The sequence below is a fragment of the Schistocerca piceifrons genome, chromosome 2 (assembly GCF_021461385.2).
Source record: "Schistocerca piceifrons isolate TAMUIC-IGC-003096 chromosome 2, iqSchPice1.1, whole genome shotgun sequence".
Lineage (NCBI taxonomy): Eukaryota > Metazoa > Arthropoda > Insecta > Orthoptera > Acrididae > Schistocerca > Schistocerca piceifrons.
In genome coordinates, this window is record NC_060139.1 from 528,078,738 (window position 1) to 528,103,150 (window position 24,413).

The window sequence follows — 24,413 nt, forward strand, 5'->3', positions numbered from 1 at the left end:
AGTGCGCCATTCCAAGTCATCCTCTGACGGGACCAGTCAAGCTGTGCACGTCGATGATACGGCGTGACTGGAAGATGGGCTAGAGGTGAGCGTGCCCGTAGTCCCACTGCTAATAAGTGGTTCACAACAGTTCGTCTTGACACATCTGGCCTCACAAGATCTGTTACCTGTGGTCATGCGGTAGCGTTCTCGCTTCCCACGCCCGGGTTCCCGGGTTCGATTCCCGGCGGGGTCAGGGATTTTCTCTGCCTCGTGATGACTGGGTGTTGTGTGATGTCCTTAGGTTAGTTAGGTTTAAGTAGTTCTAAGTTCTAGGGGACTGATGACCATAGATGTTAAGTCCCATAGTGCTCAGAGCCATTTGAACCATTTGAACCTGTGCTGTGTCCGGCACCGGTAGCTGAGTGGTCAGCGTGACGGAATGTCAATCCTAAGGTCCTGGGTTCGATTGCCGGCTGGGTCGGAGATTTTCTCCGCTCAGGGACTGGGTGTTGTGTTGTCCTAATCATCATCATTTCATCCCCATCGACGCGCAGGTCGCAGAAGTGGCGTCAAATCGAAAGACCTGCACCAAGCGAACGGTCTACCCGACGGGGGGCCTTAGCCACACGACATTTCATTTCACCTGTGCTGTGGTAGCCGTACAATCTGTCAGTGCTGCTGTTGCAATAGGAAGGTCCCTGCAGGTGTCTGTGCTGCATGGGCATCCCCAACTTCATCTGTGGTTGCGTCAAAATGTTCACACGACCACTGATACCAGTAGCGCAGCACCAATGACGCAGGGCGTCCAAATTATATGGAAGTTTTACCAAAAGGGCCATTCCGCCACTCGGAAGGCCACGATTTGATAACCTTCCAAACTCGCTCGCTTGGCTGTAGGAGGCACTAGTGCATCTCCATGGCATCGTTGCCTGCTTGCATCACACGTCTGCAGCTCACAAGCATTCTGGCTGTGAGCATTGGATGTTAGAGGGTAGACACAGACAGATCTCTGGTAGCTACTGCACTACGTAATTTGGTGGGGACGACGTTGATACGACCAGCACATCTACTATCCCCCAGGTGGCATATGCCGCCACAGAATCAAAGTCGACGTCATCTTTCCAGGTGTACCAACTTTGTACCGGAAGTGTATATTATAAGCTGAATAAACTATTCAGTAGAAAAGCCAAATATTACTCATTAAATAAACATAGAAAGTATGAGAAATGTAGAAGGCTATATCACTTATAACAAAAAATTAAATTGTGTATGTTGCTGTTCCGTTAGAAGGTCAAATTTTCATTTTTATAACAAGCAAGATATGCGGTACAAAATAAAATTATGTGCACATAGACTGTTTAGAGAACTTAAAAAGAAACAGTTCTTTATATGATACAATTGTCCAGTGGTCTGTTTCTGCACTGGGGTTATATGAACGTTTTGCTCGTTTTGCTGATAACGATGTTCACAGACGGTGTTCAAACTGCCGTGTGGTGAACGTTGTTTCAGAGATGTTGCTGACCTCCTATGGAGATTGGTTTGTGGACGAAGCTGAAGTGTTTCGTGTATGAGACACCGATAGACGCATCAGATCAGATCAGCTGTTGCCCATGTGGTTCAAGCTGTAACCATTATTCTTGAGTCACCTGTGACTCTGAGCGAGTTAGACAGTCATTAGAAAGTAGATACCAGCTGTGCATTAATACAAATGCACCACATTTCCATCAAACAGCAGTTAGAATACCACCTCTGAATGTTACTAGCGTCAAAACCTTCCTCGCTGGGATACTGAGCAGCTATGACATTTCTATCACATAAAAATGGTTTTTTTATATGTTTTCTATACAGTCTAAAATATTGTATACATAGTTTTTTTACACCTTGCATAACGAAAGACTCAATAGCACGTCAAAATATGATATTCATCTTCTGATAGATCCAAATGAAGATTTGCTAACCTTCGAAAAACTGACGACGAAAATAACACATTCAGTTTCCCTGTGTGACACAGAAAGTCATGGAAGATCTAAAACCAAATGCCTGAAGTGATTTGCAAACCTAATTCCTCGAATCAGAGTACGGTTGACTGTCACCAGTACATAAATGCGGAATGGATGAGGCCCATTATTAAACTTACCCACGGTCTTGGTATAATATTTATATTTTTGGTTGAAGTCCAGTGATCTGTAGTCCAGTGCTCTATCATACCAGTAGCGATGATAGAAGTTGTACAGTGCATCGGCGAGACCGAACATTTGTGAAGCCTCTGGATGTTGCACCTCACACAGCTCACTGAAGTCGTCATGAAAGGAGAGATACTCCCCATGGTAGACCAGTAGCGCATCACTCAACAGCGGCCGCCTGTAACGTGGAATGAGAGTTTAAAGAGTTGGAAAACTAATATTGTCAGCATGCTTAATCACATACTGAACTGTAGGAATATGAAGAATGAATTTTGACTCAGAAGCAGGGTGTGCGGTGATTTGAAACTTCCTGGAAGATTGAAGCCGTGTACCAGACCCAAAATATACATGTTACCAGCAGTGCGTGAAATTTCGTTGTTTTTTAGAATGCCTCGGTAATATAAAGAATGCCTGATGGTCTTAGGCAAACTATGAAATATAAGTTTTTTGTGAAACTTTACATACCTTTCGTAGGCAGCTTATATGACCCCTGTGTATTATACAGAATAACCAGGACAATTTACGCGAAGTGTTAAAATTTTGCATCATGAGAAGACTTCATTAATTAATATGTATTAGAAACAGAAAGAACAAAATTACGAGATAAAGGGCAGAATATTCTTACTAGAAAACAGTATAGCAGAACAGAGGCTGAAGTACTTATTGCAGTAAGTACTCACGTTTCTACTTCACGAAAAAAGCACTTTTCATTTTAGCAGTTTGATCTTGTGCATACATTTCGCGATTTATAGAAGAATGTGAACAGAATGCTGTTACCCGTAGAAGACAAAACAGAACTGGCACGACCTATTTCTTGCAACAGGAAAGGCTGGAGTGATATTTTGAAATTGCACTTAATTTTCTTTTTGATACAATGTCACCTCATATTTTTGCTTTCCGTGTTGCAGATACATCTGAAGAATCCCTGACTGTTTTCTGTGGACAGAGAAGTAGCTGCGGATCGGAGAGGTGTTTTGTGGTCAGGAATGTCTTCAACTCTCATCAAGTTCTTTGGACGTCCGGTGAATTCTGATCTTGCTTAGAGCTGCTTCAAGATTCCTTCTGCAGTCGTAAGTCGGTAAAAGCCTTCCACCGTCACGTTCATAACAAATGTCAACAGTTTGCTTGAGTCATCCCGCCCTTTGTAGACGTCGGGAATCGATACTGGCGCAGAGTACTCAAAGGTGCAGGAAGAAATTTTTGTCAGAAGCCCTTTTCGTTTATTTCGTATGGACCTCAAGGTTCCATTTCGATTCCATTTCACTTTGGATAGCTTTCTCAATATTGAAGTGAGCAATGGACAAAATGCTAACCCCATAACCTCCTACTTCGTCGCCGTCATCGGCTTTACGAAAACGTACACAAATGGCATGAACGTTTCTTCCAAACTTCTGACATATATGAGCACCCATGGTTTCTTTTAAGCAGACGTAAAAGATATCAGAAAAAGAAGGATTTTCGGTAAACACAGGAATGGAAGTCTCATCGATAACCATGACTCCATCACTGCTTTGGTTTCCTCCATCATGGACTCCATTCACACCTACGTCTTCTGCAGGGAGCAGAATTCATCTCGTCTTTCTTTTCGCTGTCTGTACGCTCTCTATTACATTCTCCAGCTCTTCCTCAGATTCTACATCTTGTCTTGTAAAACGTCGTCAGGCAAGGACAACGTCGAGAGACCTACTCTAGTCTTTCAGCCGAACAGGGCTTGGTGTGGTGACTTGTTAATTGCAGAATGGAAAGCTCTGTCTTTCGTAAACTGGACTAACCGCAGTCCGTCACTGCAGCAGGTTGTATCCAAGCCTGAAACATATTTTCAATATCTTGATTTGTTCTTTGTACACTCCCCTGACTTTGTGTGAGGCGCGGCTTAGCATAGACCATCTTCAAGGTGGGCCAATAATCCTTTAGGCTGCTTACCACATTGTTTGCAAAATTTTCTGCCTTTATCAGACAGTAGAATCGTTGGAGCACCGAGCAACATAAATACGAGGGTTGCCCAGAGAATAATGCACCGCATTTTTTTCTTCAACTATTCTTTATTGAACATAATGAGACACACACGAAAGAGTGGCGTTTTATCTGCATACCCTTTTTCCCCACGTAATCTCCATCCCATTCTATGGCATTCCTCCAGCGCGAAACACGGGCGTGTATGCCCTGTCGGCACCAATCCTTGTCCTGGTTCAAAGTGGTTCAAATGGCTCTGAGCACTATTGAACTTAACATCTGAGGTCATCAGTCCCCTAGAACGTAGAACTACTTAAACCTAACGAACCTAAGGACATCACACACATCCATGCCCGAGGCAGGATTCGAACCTGCGATCGTAGCGGTCGCGCGATTCCAGACTCAAGCGCCTAGAACCGCTCGGCCACACCGACCGGCCGTTGTCCTGGTGGCGGAGCCAGTGCCTCATTGTGTGTATCAACTCCTCATTGTCCTCAAAATGTCTTCCACAAATGGCATCCTTTAATGGCCCAAACCAGTGGAAGTCCAAGGAGGCTAGGTCAGGGCCGTAGGGTAGATGGGATAATACTGTAGAAACCTGTTTTTCGATGTGTTTAGCCGTCCTCAGACTTGTGCGGGCCGAGCGTTATCGTGTTGCAGAAAAACATCTCCAGCGTTGATGTCGGGCCGAAGTCACCGGAAGCGCATCTTGAGTTTTTTAATGTGTTGACGTACGATTCTGAATTAATGGTTTATGTTCCATAAGATTTCACACACATTTGAACAATTAATGGTGCCGCCTCTTGGAGTCACATCAGTGAGAATCACACCTTCGCAATCCCAGAACACGGTTATCAGGGCCTTATCGGCGAAATTTTTCTTCTATGGGGAGTGGGAATGACACCGTTCCACCGACTGTCGTTTCGTTTCTGGCTCAAAATGCTTTCATCACCTGCCACAGTCCGGAACAAGAAGGCCTACCCCTCAGTTTCAAAATGTTGCAACAAATCAAGACAAATGTTTTTTCTGTGCGATTTGTGATCCACTGTTCTGAATATCCAAGAGTACGGATAATTGCATCCACACTTACTTTGCTGATTGACAGATGAAGTGCCAACTGCCGAGTCGTAATGCGTCTGTCGTCGCGAATGACAACATCAGATCGCTGCAACACGTCATGTGTGACATCCGTGGATGGTCTCCCTGACCGCTGCAAGGCGTGGAACTCCGCCGAATCGCCTTATGATGACCTCACCTCCGTGCCCAGCGACTAACTGTACTTCTGACAACAGCAGATGCTCTATAGACTATGCACAAGCGTTTGTGAACACTCCTCACTACTTCTTTCTCTGCAATGAGAAATTCAAGGAAGGCACGTACATCACCTACAGACGCCATTTTGGAACTGTCTGCATCTGTGCTATCTGTTGGAAGTGACGGAAACTTGCCGCGCTCACTCAGGAGACCTCAAAGAATACATACATAACATTCCGCATTCGTAACATTGTTTTCTGCTGACAAAAAATTGCGGTACATTACTTTGTGGGCAACCCTCATACGTCGATGAGGTTGTAGGCTACTTCTTCCACTCTTTTTTCATTTCAGAGCCTTGAGAACTACAAAATTAGTCAGATGATCTTGCTAGACCTATATAAACTTTTATTCTCTGTGAGGATGGGACTGAAAATCGATAAGACCGACCTGACGTCGGGAACTGAATTCCGGAAAAAAAACATTGGCTTGACCACAACGCCTTTTGGTTCCCACCGGCAATGCTTCCAAAAGTGAACGTACAGCTCAATATCATGACGTATAACGTTCTTACACTTGGGTGAAAGTTCTTCCAACATCCTGCCCCGCCCTCCGTGACCCATAGCCAAATGGGCCTTATGGAGTTCGTCAGGTAACTCACAGTCTGTGACGTAAAACTGAATAGGACTCATACCTTCTTTAACAGGATAGACAAACTTAGTTTTGTTGTCGACCATTATTACGACATAGTGTTTCAGCAGCCAATAGTCCCCTGGTTCCTTCTTCATGGTCATCTTAGCCTTTTTCATATCGTTGACTATGTTTTGGTAACTGATTTCTACTAGGAAAACAAAGCTCTTAGCAACATTGATTCTTAGCTGGGATATTTCACTTCGTTGTTTATCGTTGCATGTCAGCATGGTGGGATTCCTGTCTTGAAATTAAACTGCCTTGTGCCGATACAAGAACAATGAGGAAGGAAGATGGGATAGTATCTGTGGATCTACAGCGGGATTCTATGCACTGGAAATTATTATGGCAATATCCTCGGCATGATATTTGAACATTGCACAACAATACACTGTCTTCGCAACAACTAAACAAAGACTCAAACACTACTTCAAATAGGGGTAGCCGGAAGAAAAATAGTGGGATTATTATATACTGTGTCAGAAGACAATCTGACAAAGTATGTAATGCCTAGGCAATGTATAAAATATACATTGACGTTAGATTTTAGGTATTCTATATATTACCTAGGCATTGTATAGAATACTGGATTTCTCATAATTCCGGTAACATACGAGATCAACACCTACAGAAAGCTATCCTGCAGATTGTGTCTGTGCCATTTCTCCGCAGTACCCTTCCTTCCAGAAGTGATACCCCCTGAAAGTGTGAAAACTTCTGTGAAATTTAGAACCAGCAGAAAGCTGCTGACGAAAGCAAAGCTGTGAGGGCGGGTCGTTTGTCGTACCTGGGGTGGATCGGATGAGAGAGTGGTTTCCCGTGAAAGGGAAATGTCGTGGTTCCCAGACCCAGGCTGACACGCAGGCGAAATATGCTGATCAGCAAACGAATTCGATGATTCCTTTGTAGTAACCGAAGCGGGCCGTGGGCGCGGCAGAGCAGTGTTTTATAGGCCGTCATTTCGCGGTCAGCCTTTTTCCGCTGTCGGCCAAGCAAGAGGGTGGGAACGCCGTGGCTGAATGCGAAATAACACTTCTTTAGAAACTAGTGGCGCCGGCATCCTGGCGCCGGCATAACTGCTTTATTAGCGACTGGACGGGGTGTGGGAGCCTGGTCTCTTTATCACATGTGCAGATCCAGGTAAAGCAGCGTCGGGCTGGCGCCCAGCTAACGTGTTTATTACAAGAACAGCGTACCCGGTGAGACGGGACGACGAATTTCTCCGGATGTCGCGTTTCTTAGATGCCGCCTCGCTCCGCCAAAACGCCGCCCACTAAATCGTTTTATGGACGAGACAGTGCTTGTTTCCTCTAGGAAGCTTCCCTCATCTTGTGAAATGCGCCAGGGGTTGCGGCTGCAGGACCTCCAGGCATTGTGTACCGTTTTTTTCGGAGAACAGAATGTGTATTGCACTGCAGTGATTGGTTGAGGAAGATCGGGCCTCCTTGCTAGAAAACATGATTGGCACTGTAACCACTGCCGGGCCATGATAGGTTTACTTGAGAACATCAGGGGGAACGGGTTTTTCTGAAGTTTTTGACCACTTGCTTCTCGACCGTCGCGGAGTACAGTCGCTAGAGTTCTTCCAATTCTACGGAGAGAGCAGTTAGTTGTAAAGACGTCCGGACAGCCGGGCGAGACTTTATATTTTCGCGGACGTGAGACAATCACCGGCGGACGTGGGTTCATCTCCCGCAGTACGAGGCTTCAGCAGCGCCTGCACGCCGACGAAAGCGTCTCGTCCTTCACCCGCTATATCGGTAACGTGGCGCAGCTTCGCTAAATTCAGAAGACTATCAATCGTTTTCACGACCATCTTTTATTCATAGCAGCCTTTTACTCGCAGTAGTCACTCCCAGTGTCCATTGCATGCTTAATTGTACCTTCACCCGAGAGACCAATCAGTGGAACGATACAGCAGAGTGTGCTTGCCTATATTGACGTTCTTCCACTCACGGTAGCTAGTCTCATTTACACGTAAATTTTAGTTAGGTTCCCGAAGTATATTGCCAACGAACCTGAGTTCGTGTTAATGAAATGTTACAATGTTGAAGTTTCGGTTTATATGTTTGTTCTCCCTTGCCCTTGATATCAGTTAATAAATCTCTTTGTGATACCGGAGCTCCTTGTTATTAGCTTTTCAATGACACTCATTCTCATTCTCTACGATGTCGTTTTTTCGTTGTGGCTTTGAAGTAATTAAATTAATTTTATGTCTAGTTAGCCAACTCAGGGGTGACCCACACAGGGGCCACTGTTTAACGTAAGATTTCCTTGCGCTATCGATAAATCTGGCACCTCTTGTGTATGGTCGTTACGACTTTTTAGTCATTTGGGAGACGGAGAACTGCCACCATCATAGGCTAGCTTGCAAACCATGGAACAGTTGCAACAATTCTGTTTCTCAGTACTGCTAACACTGTTGAAAGCAGAACTCTCAGGCAAAGATGATGTCTAATCGATGGACATGAATGCAACGTAAAATAGGTCCCCTTATCCAGTCTCTAGCTTACAATACGTTTGTTGAGTATAGCACGATTTGATCACTTGATGTGTTTAAAATCCTTCTTTCCAACTACTGGAACTGTGTAATTATTTTACCATACGCGTTTTGTTTTATTTGCTTAAAAATGTCAGTGTTTGTGTTTCCGTGGGGTTTCTACTTATGTGCAGAATTGTTGTCTACATCCACATTTGCATGTACTCATGCGTTTGAGACTATTTGGACCTTCGTGTATAGCAGTACTAGTTTCCAGACATAAAACACAATGAAATACCGCTACACTGTTGCAGAGAATTGTTTGTATACATGTTTTTGCAACCAGTCTCTGGGGACATCTCTTCGTGAGTGGGGCTTTGGGTCCCTTGCTCGACAGTGCAAGCTTCAAAGGGCACTTGATATCCGTAAGACAAAGTAGATTCGATGTATGTGTATCACGTACATCGCATCATGGGACAAGAGAATGAAGAGCAGTTACTTGAATTCTGACACAGTTTCTTTTTTTTTGTAATTAATGTACGATTGTTTTCTCTGTTGGATGATGGAAGGTACAGATACAGTCAGTTAACATGCAGAAGAAGTCATTCCCTCGAAGAGTGGTCCTTGTATATCAGCATTATCCTATTCTTTGACGTGTTCAAATTTGGAGACACATGATCTGTTGTGTTAAAGCTGTGGATTGAAAGAAACCCCTTAGTAATCTAGATCACAAATATGATTTTTTTGCTTACTACTTTTGGCTCATCAGCAAGTCATCTTCAAGTCTGCCACACAGAAATTTGCATCTAGGAATGCAGAAGTGCAAATTACTAGTATCAAAGTTCCATTACACAATACGTGCGAGTACCATAACAAAATATGTTGATTAGTGTACAACTGCATAACGAAGGGACACATTGTCATATTTATCGTGAACAGGATTGTTTCTTATAGAATCCAATGGATAAATGATGTAGATAATTCTAAAAATATTTTTAAATAATGAAAATAGTACCTGTATTATAATGCAGTAATACAGAAAACGGAAATATAAGTTGAGACTTCAACTCTTACCCAGAATAAAGTCTCGTCATATATAATGCACCATGATAGAATCAGGCATTTGACATACGTGGACACTGATATCATGTCTGCCACATTAAAGTTTAGGATAACATGATGCGACAAGCATCATCTCTGTGTGTTCATATGTGAACTGTCTGATTCTGTCAATGCGCTTTGCATATTACGACATTTTATTCTGGGTAATTGTTAAATTTCCTTGTCGAGTATTCTGACATTATAAAGTTACTGTCGTGATATAAAAATGTCTTTAGGATAATCTGTATCATTGTTTCAATGGTCTGTATAACAAACGACACTGCTTTCGCGAACTATGACGATGGGTCCCACCGTTTGGCAGTCGTACACTGACCAATGTATTTTGTTATTGTATGTATCATGCGATGAAATTTGTATATCAACAAGTTACTCTTCCGCACTAATTAGTCGCAAATCTTCATGTTGCAAATCTGTATGTGGCTTGTAGATAAGCCAAAAGCGGTAATAAAAAAAGTAAAGTAATAGTATTTTGCGTTCATGACCTTTAAGGGTTTCTTGGAATCCACAGGTATATACGTGTTACTTGAGAGCAAAATCGTCAGTTAAGCAGTGAATAGTTATTACAGCAACTTCTGTCTGATTTTTGGGTCCCAGGTTTCACCGAAAGGCATTCGTTTCCAAGACACGTAATGTCACGTTGTTGAAGGAAACAAATCATTTGCTTCTGCCTGATTCCAGTTGCTGGCAATTGTGCGTGAATATACAGGACCATTCCAGCTCCGCTAATGAGCTAGGTACATGAAGTTTGGATCCATATCATAATGAAACTAGCCCTATAGAGTGGCAACGTGGTTTGAGGCGCCATGTCACGGATCGCGGGGCCTCTTCCATCGGAGGTTCAAGTCCTCCCTCGGTAATGGATGTGTGTGTTGTTCTTAGCATAAGTTAGTTCATGAAGTGTGTAAGTCTAGAGACCGATGACCTCAGCAGTTTGGTCCCTTGGGAAGTAACACACCTTTGAACAACCGCCCCTGGTAGCTGAATGGATGTCAGTACGGTAGCTCAGCGTGTTCGGTCAGAGGGTTTAGCTACCCTCTGCAATAAAAAACTGAGTGAACGGATCAACAAACAACCTGAACGAGTGTCATCGGATCCCCGCCACGAACAAAGTAACGAACAATAGAACAAAATGAGATTAAAAAAAAGTGGTCAGTGCGACAGAATGTCAATCCTAAGGGACCTGATTCGATTCCCAGCTGGGTAGGAGATTTTCTTCGCTCAAGGACTGGGTGTTGTGTTATCCTAATCATCATCATTTCATCCCCATCGACTCACAAGTCCCCGAAGTGGTGTCAAATCGAAGACTTGCACCTGGCGAACGGTCTACCCGACGGGAGGCCCTGGTCGCATGGAATTTGCATTTTTTACCTTTGAACATTTTTGAAAGTAATTTGTTTGTGTGGTGTCGTCTGCAGAAAGAGTTTCCATGCAGATGTTGGTACATTACGATGGCACCAAAAGTAAAGACAGTCGATGCCAGATGCAGAGAAGTCTCGGAGACGTCAGCATAGAAGAGCTGTCACCTGTTTCCTTGCGCCGCTGCAGCCGCGATGTTAACTATGTTCCGAGCTCTGCCAGTCTCTAGGTATAGTGTGCAAAAAATCCCACGGCTACAAGTCGGCTGGGGAAGCATGGGGAGAGCAGCAGTGTTGGGGGGTCCCTCAGAGCGCTGCAGGGGAAATACTGGAGGCTAAGTGGCAATCTAAACTCAAGCCAACGCTCACATTTTTTGTAAATATTAAGTGGAGCCCCTCCACGCCCACACTTGCATGGTGACCATTGAAAAAGATCTACTGTCAGTTCTGCTTTCGTTAGTATCTGAAAAGAATTCATTCAAAAATGGTTCAAATGGCTCTGAGCACTATGGGACTTAACTTCTGAGGTCATCGGTCCCCTAGAACTCAGAACTACTTAAACCTAACTAACCACCTATCTAACCTAAGGCACTCACCCAAATCCATGCCCGAGGCAGGATTCGAACCTGCGACCGTAGCGGTCGCGTGGTTCCAGACTATAGCGCCTAGAACCGCACGGCCACCCCGGGCCGGCTATTCAAAAATGCAGTGATTCATTTTCGCCTTGCTTGTTAACCAACTGTAAAATTCAGAGAAGCGTCATGAGTAGCGAATTTTGAACAGGACCTACACATTTCTCTGGCTGCTACGACAAAATTTGCTTCTTTTGCCAAAACACAGCGGAGTTTACACTGTCTATCTCACTAACATGTTGTGCAGACACAATTGCGAGAGAATGCTGAAACAGTGGTTTGTTAAGTTTGTTAAGAGAGGAACTGAGGAAAACTAAAGTCAGTAGCTTGTAAAAAGCAAAAAAAAAGTAATGTCTTCACATGTGATTCCAAAAATCTTTGCATTTCTCGTTTTACCAGCTACCGATGACCTTTAAAAATTACATTCGTTTACCAAAAAAGTCTGTACTTATATATAAGGCTCACCAGCCATTTGACCATCTTCTTCTGTGCGGATGCACAAACAGTGCCTGAACTCTTACGGAAATCAGCAGTAAAGCCACAAGTAATGAGTATAATGGGCAGGGGCACTATGAATATAGTGCGGGACAATAAGTTGCGAATGTGGATCTCACAGGAGGCGTGCCAGAGATAAGTCCCTTGCAGTCGCACTATACTCTGTGTCCTTGGTGGCTCAGATGGATAGAGTGTCTGCCTTGCAAGCAGGAGATCCCGGGGTCGAGTCCCAGTCGAGGCAGACATTTTCAACTGTCCCCGTTGACTTATATCAACGCCTGTATGCAGCTAAGGGTATTCATTTCATTATAATTTCATTCTAACGAGCTGCATAGTCACCGATGGTATCTGTTCTTTCGGACATTACCATATTCATATACAGGGTGTTACAAAAAGGTACGGCCAAACTTTCAGGAAACATTCCTGACACGCAAATAAAGAAAAGATGTTATGTGGACATGTGTCCGGAAACGCTTCTCCTTCTGAATAAATGAACGAACTCACCCCCTGCTTTGGACGAAAACTAGTCACTGCGCATCGTCCACTGTATCCTGTACGAGCTGTAATCAGCGACTACTTGTAATCACCGCTTGCTACGAAAGTACCACCATAGTAGAGATCCTGCTGCGTGCGCATGGAACAGTTATTCTGAACTTTAAATCTAGTTAAAGAATTGTACTCTTATGTGAACTTTCATTCTACAGTGAACAGTGTGCTGATGTTATAAGGGTGAGAGGCAGGATACAATACACGTCAACTGACTGTACTCTAATTGTGTAGAAAGTAAAGCATTTACCAAGCTCATGATTTAATAAATTACTAGTAATCTGTGCGAGTGTTGTAGTGTATGCTCGACCTCCTACTGAAGTACTTTGCTTGCTACAAGACGTCACAGTTTGAGTGCTGAAGATAGAGCATGTGGATACAACAGTCTGGATGACCACTGTACAGGGGTTTGATTGGGGACGAACTGTGGGAGAGGGTAGCTTTTGAGATGATGGACCAGGTTCTTTCTCAAAGACGACAGAAGCAAGCCTTTACACGCGGGAAGAAATGTTCAAATGTGTGTGAAATCTTATGGGACTTAACTGATAAGGTCAGCAGTCCCTAAGCTTACACAGTACTTAACCTAAATTATCCTAAGAACAAACACAGACACCCATGCCCGAGAGAGGACTCGAATCTCCGCCAGGACCAGCCGCAGGGAGAAGGTGAGTATATAATTTCCACTAAAGTAATATACAGTGTCTCCCGCATCAAACCGGTATACATCATGCCCGAGACTCGGGTAACAATGAATTAACTAAAATACAGTAGATATTGTAACGTTAAAAAACGTGTAGTTGCCCGTTTATAAGAGATGCTGAAAGTTGTGACCATGGGCATCCAGACATCATTCATTTCGTGTGATGACGTTACCAGCGACACACTGCAATTCTGCAGGCGTGATGTTGTTAATTTCTCACAGTAGTGTTCCGTTTAAGATCATCTATTGTTCGAGGATTGTCAGCATACACCTTGCTTTTTAGAGTGGCCCATAAACAAATGTCACACGGGGGTAGGACGTCAAACGGTCCGACTTGGAGCAGGAGAGGCACCACAGGACATTTTAATTTCCACTGTCTATACTTTCACAAATAAATTCATAAAACTTTGTCAGCATGACCAGGGAGGATCCAGGAGTCACACTCATAGCAGTATAAGTTCAAAAACATAAGAAAATAAACATTTTTAAATGTTAAATTTCATCATTTTTTCACGTACTATTGGCTGCATTTGTTGCTGTAGGTTCATTTTCCTTCATAAGTAAGAGTGTTTCTTCGATGAATTTTGTGCAGCTTACAAACAATATTTATAGGTGTATGAAACTCTAGAATTTTCCAAATCTATTACAAACTACTTTAAAAATTGAGATAATTAAAAAAATTTGAGTTTCTCCTAAACATCAAGTTTAAAATGTAAAGGCTCATCAATTTTTTCATAAGTTAAATAAATTGTAGAGTTTCATAAACCTGTAAGAATGGTTTTTATGCTGTGCAAAATTCATCGAAGAATCTCTCTTACTCGGAGAAAAGTGTACCTATAGGAAAAAATGCAGCCAATAGGACGGGAAAAAATGGCTCTGAGCACTATGGGACTTAACATCTGTGGTCATCAGTCCCCTAGAACTTAAAACTACTTAAACCTCACTAACCTAAGGACAGCACACACATCCATGCCCGAGGCAGGATTCGAACCTGCAACCGTAGCGGTCACGCGGTTCCAGACTGAAGCGCCTAGAACCGCACGGCCACACCTGCCGGCTACGGAAAAAATGATGAAATTTCACAAAAAATTATTTTGTTTTATTTTTGAACTTCCACTGCTATGAATGTGAATCCTGAATCATTCCTGGTCATACTGACAAAGTTTTATAAATTTATCTATAAAAGTGTAGGCAGTGGAAATTCTGTGGTGCCTCTCCTGCTCCAAGTCTGTCCGTTTGACGTCCTGCCCCCTTCATTCTGTGGACCTTTAGGGACAGAGGCTTCTACCGACAAGTCTGTCTTCAGGGAAAGCATTGGTGATGTACGCCATACTTTGATTGCATGTGTGAGCAGTTGCTCAATCCTATGGGAATACTGCATACAGCTTCTGTGCATCTGTTAATTGTGCATAGAAAGAGTCAAAGAACAGCAAATATCTGTCAGTGTGTGAGATGTAATTGACAAATACGGGGCCAATAGTGGGCATGCCAGACGACAAACATCAAACACGTAACTTCTCTCAGTGGAGAGGTGCCTTGTGCAGAATGTGTGAGTTGTCCTGAGACCAGTATCTGAAATTCGGGGAGTTCACATAACCTGACAAATGAAACCAGGCCTTATCTGACGTGAAGTAAAGTCAGGTGTCCAGGAAATCACTATAAATTGATGTTAAGAGTCAGTGAGACTAGTGGACTCCATTTTCCTGGTCCTCAAATTTCAAAGCTCGCACCACACCCACATGATAGGCTTTTAATTTAATGTCTTTTAGTTCACGATGACATGATGTACGTTATACATTAAGCTGTCGGGATATAGTCTCCTTGCTGACTAGCAGTGACGTCTCGTAAAGTTCGTGCGAATTCTGTTAATAGTTTCAGCAGTCCTCACCGTCACTCGCCTGTTCCTCTGCACGTTGTGAACGGATCCTACAGCCCTCCATTTCTTGAACAGTTCTTGAATAGCGCTGGTCGTGGGGCGTTTCTTAGCAGGATTCTTCAGTTGAAACATTCTTTAACATTCCTTGATGGAAACTGTCTTTACATAAAAATCCACAACGTCAGTTCGCTGTTCTAATGCAGAATGGTCCTTTTCTGTAGCAGTTCAACAGTACGGGCTTCTCACAAAAACTGACGCACGAACACATAGCCGCAATCAACTTTTCGGTTAAATGCTGTGTAGCCAAATTTTGAAACAGTCCTGCCACTTCAGAAGCAGTTAGATTGGAGATGGTTAACTGGTACATAAGACGTACTGGTTTTATGTATGACATCCTGTATAAGGAAAAGTCCCGAAACTTGTGAACGATTTGCCACTGTAGTACATACCAATAACGATACAATTTAGACTACAACAGTGAATGCAGGAGTACGTATTCTGGTGTCGCAAGGCGGGAAAGAGTAATGCGCGCCAGAGGGTATGGACCTGGATACCCACTAGGGGTCTCTGTGCTCCGGCGCGGACCTGCGCCACGAGCCTCACCGTGCGAGTGCGCCGCTCTCTGTACCACGTGCGGCGCTACCCTGGCAGTCTGCTACTCGCCGTAGTTCCCGTGTGCGTCTTGGCCCTACTGCGTTCCAGTTGTGTGTGTTGAGATACCTACTGTCACTGTTTGGAGTGATCTTGTGTTGCTGTAGTCTCGTCGTGTTTATCAACTCAGTTTTTGATTGCTTGCCTCGTGTTGTCTCTTGGTCGGTCGTAGTGACTGCCGGCCGCTATTTGTTCGTCTGTCCTCTCTGTTCGTAGTTAGCGACACCTCAAGCGCCTGGCGCTATGCGTCTCCATTCTCTGCCGTGCACCGCTCGCCGGTCGCTCGCGGCTATAACGTTCTCGACGAGGTGAAAGGTTTGGTAGCATGGAGGCTAAGTTGATCTGTCTCCTGGAGCAACAACAGCAGCTCATGCAGCAGCAGCAGCGCCAGTTGCAGTAATACTTGCAGTTGCTAACGGACAAAGTCAAGGCGTGAGACGCCCTCCCGCATCAGCTCCTGGGTGTCCTGGATTCTGAACGCTTCCCCATGTCCGCCCTTTGACGACGCTAAGGGAGACTGGAAAAAATACTTGCATCATTTCACAGTGTTTCAAGCCACGAATGACTCCCTACAGCGACCTTTTTTCTTGTACGGGGCATCGGCAGACACGTTCTTTCCGTTCTGCAGGTTGGCACCATTGTCCGACCCCATCGCTCTCTCCTTTAACGAGATATTTCTGCTACTGACCTTAACTACTCCCAGCACTACCATGTCGTGACGTCTGGGCTTGAGTTACATGAGTACCATAAACAGCCGGTTCAGTTATACCGTTCTTGGGTCACAGACTTGCAGGGTCTCAGCTGCAAATGCGACTTCACTTGCAGCAATGACCATTGCAAGGCGATGTATGTGGTCTCCTTGATTAGGGATGTTGTAATTCACCTGGCACCCGATCCAGAGGTCCGCACGGTAGCATTGAAACTCGATAACCTCTCACTGAAACACATTCTGCGCGTAGCTCACTGTTTTGAAATCGCACAGGCGGCGGACGAGCGTCTTATGGCGAGGCAGTAGGTGGCAACAGTAGAGTCCTTCCCACAAGCGCCTCCCTCGCGTCGTCGGCTTGGTACAGCCCACAGAGAGCCACGTCGTCGAGACTCCGCATTGTCCGACATCTCTATGGCTTCGGAGCCGCCAGTCGTCCCTCGTAGGCGGTCGCGTGGGTTGCATCTGTCTTGCACGCAGTGCTTTTCTGCCTGCTCTCGCGCGACTTATACACGCCTGGGTTCCCCGGAGCTTTCTTCCACCTCTCAGCGACTGGTCAAAAACAGTGATTGTCCTATCTCCCTCTGTGGGCAGTTCTCGGTCCTTGCCACCTATAAACGCATTCTGCACCTCCTGACCATCCCTCGACTTCAAACATTTTTGGACTTGATGATATTATGCTGTTTGGTTTTTCAATTTGAAACACCCCCGTTTAAATTCTTTTTCTGGATTTTGTGTAATTTATCGAAGCCGCCAAACAGTTAATTATTATGATTATATGACCGTATGCTTAATGGATGAAAGGCTATCGGTTTTTCTGCTATGGTTTCGGGGGTATTTCAAGCGAGTGCGGCTGTTTTGCAACTGAATAGTGGAATGATTGAAAGTTTGTCTATTATCAAGGACCACAAAGATTGCGATGTACAAACTGTATTGTATTTTCTACGAACACAGAAATTCTGAGGCAGTTGCTACCTTCGCCTTACATGTCTAATTACAGTTATATCTTTTTATTGGTTGCTGATTTTCAGTACTTCGTCACACGCAATGCTGATGGTTAACATTCACGACAATCCTCACTGCAATCCATGGTTGTTGCTGGCCGCCGCAGTTGACGCGAAACACGTAATTCGGCACTTGTCACTTTCTGTTTCATATCACTCGCGAATCGGTATTAGTGAGGGTCAACCCCACGACGATCAGGGGGACGTGCTCACTCGTCATACTCCGGTGAGTTTTACCGTTTACAGCTCACTCGACCACCATTCTTGCCTGTCTTTCCCGCACCACCACTCGATCGACTCTCTCCAGTATCGCTCCGCACCCGACACTCGTCTCACTGCCTTCTGTAGCGCTCGACAATCGATTCCTGTCTGCTATCGACCTGGGCGTCGGATACTAGCTTCTATGTTCGTAAGGGATCACGGATCCCTTACAAATTTCTGACGAAGTTAAGGTCGTTTCCACTGCTGTTCCGTTCCAGGACCTCGACATTCTGTCCTCAGACTATGCCTCTCTGTTTCAGTCTGACTTACAATGTGCTTCAGACTTCCAGGAGCACATTGCTCTCTGACCAGATACTCAGCCATGGTTCTTCTGGGGATTGACCTATTCCAGTGGCGTCACATTCAGCAGTCAAGCAAGAGCTCGATCGACTACAGGCTGCTGGCGTCATTGGGCCCATAAAGGCGGGTGCTTGGGCGCCCCCATTTGTGGCGTTCAGGAAACCTAACGGCTCTCTTCGCCTATGTGGGGATTTAATTGCAATCAATGCAAAGTACCTGGTTGAAATCTATCCCATTCCCCAGAAGGAAGACCTCGCCAAACTCATACATTGCGAGTACTTCTCTAAGATCGGCCTGGCGGAGGCTTAACACCAATTACCCTTAGATGAGGGATCCCAGAACATCGTAGTCATCAATACGGCGTTCGGATTATATAAACACAAGCGCCTTCACTTTGGAATTTCCTTGACAATGGCAATTTTCAAGAAGTACCTGGAGCAGGTTAGACAGCCCATCTCAGCTTTTGTCAATTATTTCGATGACATCTTGGTCACTGACAGACACGCCATGGGCATTTGCAAGACTTTGATACCTTATTCCACACTCTGCAGGCCACAGGCTATCGGATCACAATGTTGTGGCCATCAACGCCCTTACCCAACCCAAGGATTTATCTGACCTCCAAGTTTTTTTGGGCAAGGTTAACTACTACTTAAAGTTTTTACTCCAGGCTGCTAACGTTCCACAGGGCCTCAATCACTTGCGTCACAAAGGGGAGCTGTTCAACTGGACTCCTGCCTATGATCAAGCTTTTCTCCACTTGAAAACTATGCTCAAGTCTGCCTCTTGCCTGATCTCCTTCTCTCTGGATCGCCCCCCGATTGAGGCAACCAATGCTTCAGCCTCACACACACACACATACACACACACACACACACACACACACACACACACACACACACACACACACACACACACACACATCCTCAAGTGAACTGCCCAGTGTCTCTAGACTGGGCCCTGTTTTTATGCAATTACACTTATTCGATATAAGACCACCTCTCAACACTCCAACGCCAATGCCTTGTCACACCTCTCCTCAGGCCCCCCACTGGATGGATTTACCATCATGGCTGCACATGTCACCTCTGCAACATGCCAGGACCCCATTCTGTGGGAGGTTCTCCACTACATGACCCCTTGTTGGCCCACATATCTGACATGTCGTTTGAAAACGGTATTCAGTCCCTGGCGGCACCTCTCCCACAGGCTCTCATTTGTGGTGGGTGTCCTTCTGTTGGCCATAATGGCTGGCATCCATCACGTGATTGTCCCACCCAATTTATGTCACTGCGTTCTACGCTTGCCACACAATGGACACTGAGGGATGACCCAGTGGCGTTGGCTCGCCGGCATGTGTATTGGCCCGACATCGCAACATCAAACATTTGGTCCATGGGCACACAGTTGCGCAAATCACCAGGTCAGCCTGTCACAATCATTTGCCCCCTGGCCCATGCCTTGCCTCACCAGGGACTGCATCCCTCTCGATTTGTGGGCCTGTTCTTGGGATCGATGTGGTAACTCATTGTGGATGTATACTCCAGATACCCGTACGTGGTTCACATGGCGTCCACCACAACTGATGCCACACTCATGACCTTGGCTCAGGTTCTCGCCATCAAAGACCTGCCTCGTACCTTGGTCTCCAATAATGGCACCCAATCCACAGCAGCCTTCTTCAACGCATTCTGTGAGGGCAACAGTATGAAACACATATGTGCCCTTCTGTTCCACCTGCACTCCAATAGCACACCAGAATGACTGGTCTGGATGTTTAAACAACAGCCGACAAAAGCGGTTCAATTCTCTGCCACCACATAGGCCCTTACCTTAATCCTGAGTGCTTCCTGCACCATGCTCCTTTCAGTTATAGTCCAGCCGAACTCCTCCATCGGTGATAACCACGGACCCTGGTCGATTTGGTGATGCAGTCACCTTCTGAGCCCCACTTACGACCGTATAAGTGCTACAACCTGGGCACAGTCAAGTGGGCTTGCTCGTATTGGGGCAGTGCTGCTTGGACTCCCGCCACACCACTCGCGACCGATGCTTGGCATGTGATGTTGGTACAGACGTAAAAGGGGCTCCAGCGCCGCCACCATAACCAACTCTGTTCTCCTTCCCATTTGTGGCACCTCAGGTCACCCAACACTCCACCTCCTTCTGGTGTGCACAAGGCCCTCTACTCAGCTCCGCTGTCGCCGGCTCACTGCAGGCACCCTAGGTCTCCTTCTCATATCCACAAAGATCAGAAGGGCAATGCCATTACCAACCATCTGCTGACGTTTTGATGGATTCCACAGACAGCCCTCCCAGCCCACCACTGCCGGTCGGTGCCACAAGGTGCTACCTCGGCAGTCTGGTACTCGCCGTAGTTCGCGTATGCATCTCGGCTGCATTGTGTTTGAGTTACGTGTATTGAAATACCTACTGTTGTTTTTTGGAGTGCTCCTGCATTGTTGTTGTCTCGCAGTGTTTATCACCTCAGTTCTTACTAGCTTGCCTCGTGTTGTGTCCTGGTCGGTCGTAGTGTCTGTCATCCGCTACTTGTTCGTCTGTCCAGTCTATTTGTAGTTAACGACATCCAGCGACTCCCCAACCTGGCGGCTTCACGTCTTCATTGTCTGCCGTGCACTGCCCGCTGGCCGCTTCGTGCAAGAAGTGGTAAATCAGAAGAAGATACAATAAGTAATGCGATTGTCTTTGTTTATTTTCATTACAGAAGCCTTGGACAAACTCAAGTGGCCAGTTTAGTTACTCGCTAAGGGAAACTATGTCTATATGCACTGTACTACTGCCTGGGAGACAGCTACCATGGTAGACAATCATCTCTAGTGTGAGCAGAAAGACTGTCTGCAAGGGTCAGTGTTTTGTTTGTTATTGCGACTTGGGGCATTGGCTCCTTTACTATAGACCTTACATGTCTGGAGTAATTAACTGCACTGGTGGAATTTTCAGGTGAGCTACTATAAACGAAAAATATAGAAGATGCGAGTAATGCGGTATTGCTGCATTCCATAAATTAAAAGGACGGCGTCAAATTTGCGCCACCACCATCACACCTCTGTCCCCCCCCCCCCTCCCTGATAGACCGCCAGACTTCGTCTTTGCATCATACCGATAGTAACCATGTCACCACCTAAGCTCCTTCACCTGCAGCCATCCTTCGCCAGTAATTTCTCGTGCCTACTCGTCTTCTTCAATGTTTTACCTCTCACGAGGAGCTCCATTTTTGCAGCTTCTTCACCACTGGCACTGCCAAATGATCCATCGCCATCACTGCCACCTACAAAAAAACCGTGATCATCGTCGGCTCCATCGCAAGTGGCATCCCCTGCTCTATTGTCAAAAATCATCGCCACCTCAGCACCGTGTACGAAAGCACAGCCAGCATCTTGGGCAGTCCCAGTGGCTCCAGCCATATTCGCCACCATTGCACTGATATCACACCCACCATAAGCTCCTGTTCATGTCCCTACCTACACTCAACTAGTCCTACTTATTATCCCATAAACAATATCCACACAGTTATAAGACAACATAAACTAAATAGAGCAGACAATGCCTACACTTTTTTAAAAAAGAAAAAGATCAATTCACAGAAGATCTCAGTGACTCATAGACATGAAAGAAATACATCCTCTCAATTATCGTCATCCAATCTACCCATGTCCTTCTAATTCGCCTACCCAAGCACTTAATATTCATGCTGCCCCAACATAGAAAAAAAGTTCAGAACCAGAAAATACTTTCACAGGAAATCCGAATATATTCCCCAAACTCATAAATATCGTAAGTCATGCCTATGAAACTTACTATTATTACCAAAACCATGAGTCCCCACTTCCAATCCTACTCTGCAGACATCCTGCTTTTTGTTTCCATACACTGTCACCTTCCTATACCCACCTGCCAGGACTTACAGTCATGATGTAGAGTGTCAACTCTGAGGTCATGGTAGATGAGGACATGCAGGAAATTAAATAAAACGCCAACTTAGAAATACGAACCGGCATGCACATCCATAACAACTATGGACCCATCGGTTTTATCTGCGTTTTATCAGAAACCTCCAGCAGCATTGACCAACTAGTTAAAAGCAGAACATTCATTTACTTCCAACGCCATAAGGTAGAACCATCCGAAGTCCAGTTGCAAGCCATCCATTGCCTTGGGTGTCTTCACTACAATGAAACAACACAGATCAGTCTAATAACCCACCGACCTGTCGACACTACAGGTCCAATCACCTACACGAAGACTGTCATAGCGTACAGACTATAATATACTCAGATTTGTAAACAACGTCCTCATAATTATCCGTTATATCGAACATCCCCATACCCTACAACAGCTGTCCCTATGTGCCCCAGCTGTATTCCACCTCAATGTGATCGCTGCCTTCTCCCACGAGCAGCTCGACAGTTTATTAACCTTAACTGGAGCTACTCAATTCCCAACACTACTTTCTAAATCTAAATGGCGTCACAAATACACAAATCCTTGATTCCAACATCTGTTTCAAGACAGCCCAAGACACCAACACTCTTACCCAACATAATACCCATGCTTTTATTCTGCCACATTACCTTTACGTCTCCCTATAACCTACACTGGATCGATAACCACACACAGTAGCCATGCCAGATGTGGAGTAGAAACTGCAAACACCCCAAACCAGCTACATGGCCTCTACAATAATTCTGCTGAAAACTTTATTCTAAACATGTATTTTACCTTCTCAACAGTCAACTGTGCAGTGTTTGTATCTTTACGACTTCTTCTACCCCATTCAATTTACTCGCTCTCATAGATTAACCTTCTACATCTATGTTATTTTTACTGACTTATACATACAGCACTCCCATGCTGAACTTAAGTGGGCCCCTCAGTTAATCACTTGCCTTCTGTGGTATATAGTTTGCTTCCTCGACTCTGTGCTCCGGCGCGGAACTGCGCCACGAGCCTCACCGTGCGAGTGCGCCACTCTCTGTACCACGTGCGACATTTCTGCCAACGTCCTCAGAAACCAACACCAGTCCAGCTTCAGTCCTAATCTACACTTCTCACATTCATAGCCATCTCGAAACAACAGAACTAAAATAATCCAATAACACCACCAAAAAATCTGAAGCACCTTCTGGGAGCTTACGCATATCCAAACAGCAAGCTACCTCCACACAACGAAGGTATCTCCAACACCACATTCTTCCTACAGATAAGCTTGACCGAAGCTGCAACCACACACACACACACACACACACACACACACACAGAGAGAGAGAGAGAGAGAGAGAGCCACCCCATGCATCCAACTGACTTCAGTGAATCCTGCAAGCCTAACGCTCCTTCTCCTGCACCCATGACTGGTACACAACACCCACCCCCCTCCTGCCTCCCCCAGAAATTACAGAGAAACATCCATAATATGCTTAATGCAAAAAGACGCCTCGACTATAGTTAGACATGCTATAAACTAAATGCCACACTACTCACAGATTCAAGTAACTGTTGGAAAGCTTGCCAACGACATACCAGCCGCAATCCTCTCCATTCCACCAACACCCACTCCGTAATCAACTCCTCCATGATAGCCTATGTAAAGTAAAACTTCTCGGGCCTCACGTGCTACTCACCTTCCACGACAATCCTGACTTGGCTATTCCATGACCTCATATGTCCACCACTGGAGAGACACATACGCTGTCCCTCTCTCTCCAAGCCTGCAGCATTTACGCCCTATGCAATGAAATGATTTAAACGCACCAGTCCAAATTGAGATGTTAAAACCATGTCTCCCCACTTCTGTCAACATCCCATTTTTTGTTTCATCCTCATCGTTTCATAGCTTTTCACTTCGTTTATTGAGATTAACATGACTCGCGGACTCTACTCCTCGCCGAAACGATGACATTGGTCCAGAGGCATTAATGTACGATATTAGCATGAATCTCATATATGGGCAGCTATTTACTATGTTGCGTTCGTTGTGACGACAAATTTAGTTTTTGTGTCAGGTACCGGATGTGTTTCCAAGTTATCGTTGTTGCCACAAATTATGAAACGTTAGGTAATATCTGGAAAAAAACAGTATTTCCTCTGGTCCAAGAATTAACACTGTTCATTGTAACGGTTTGGTCTGCTCATCTGGTGCGTAATATGAGGGAGATTTAAAGATAGAAGACAAACCTAAAAGCAGAAGATAAACTTGATCCGTAAAACTT

The 24,413-nt window shown here is 45.1% G+C and overlaps 1 protein-coding gene across 1 annotated transcript in view; it reads right to left on the reverse strand.

Moving 5' to 3' along the window:
- LOC124775551 overlaps window positions 1-24,413 on the reverse strand; it is a 108,648-nt gene that overhangs the window by 20,078 nt on the left and 64,157 nt on the right. Inside the window, exon 6 of the mRNA XM_047250381.1 lies at window positions 2,120-2,343. Within this exon, the coding sequence (XP_047106337.1) occupies window positions 2,120-2,343 (224 nt within the window). The remainder of the gene's footprint in view (window positions 1-2,119; window positions 2,344-24,413) is intronic.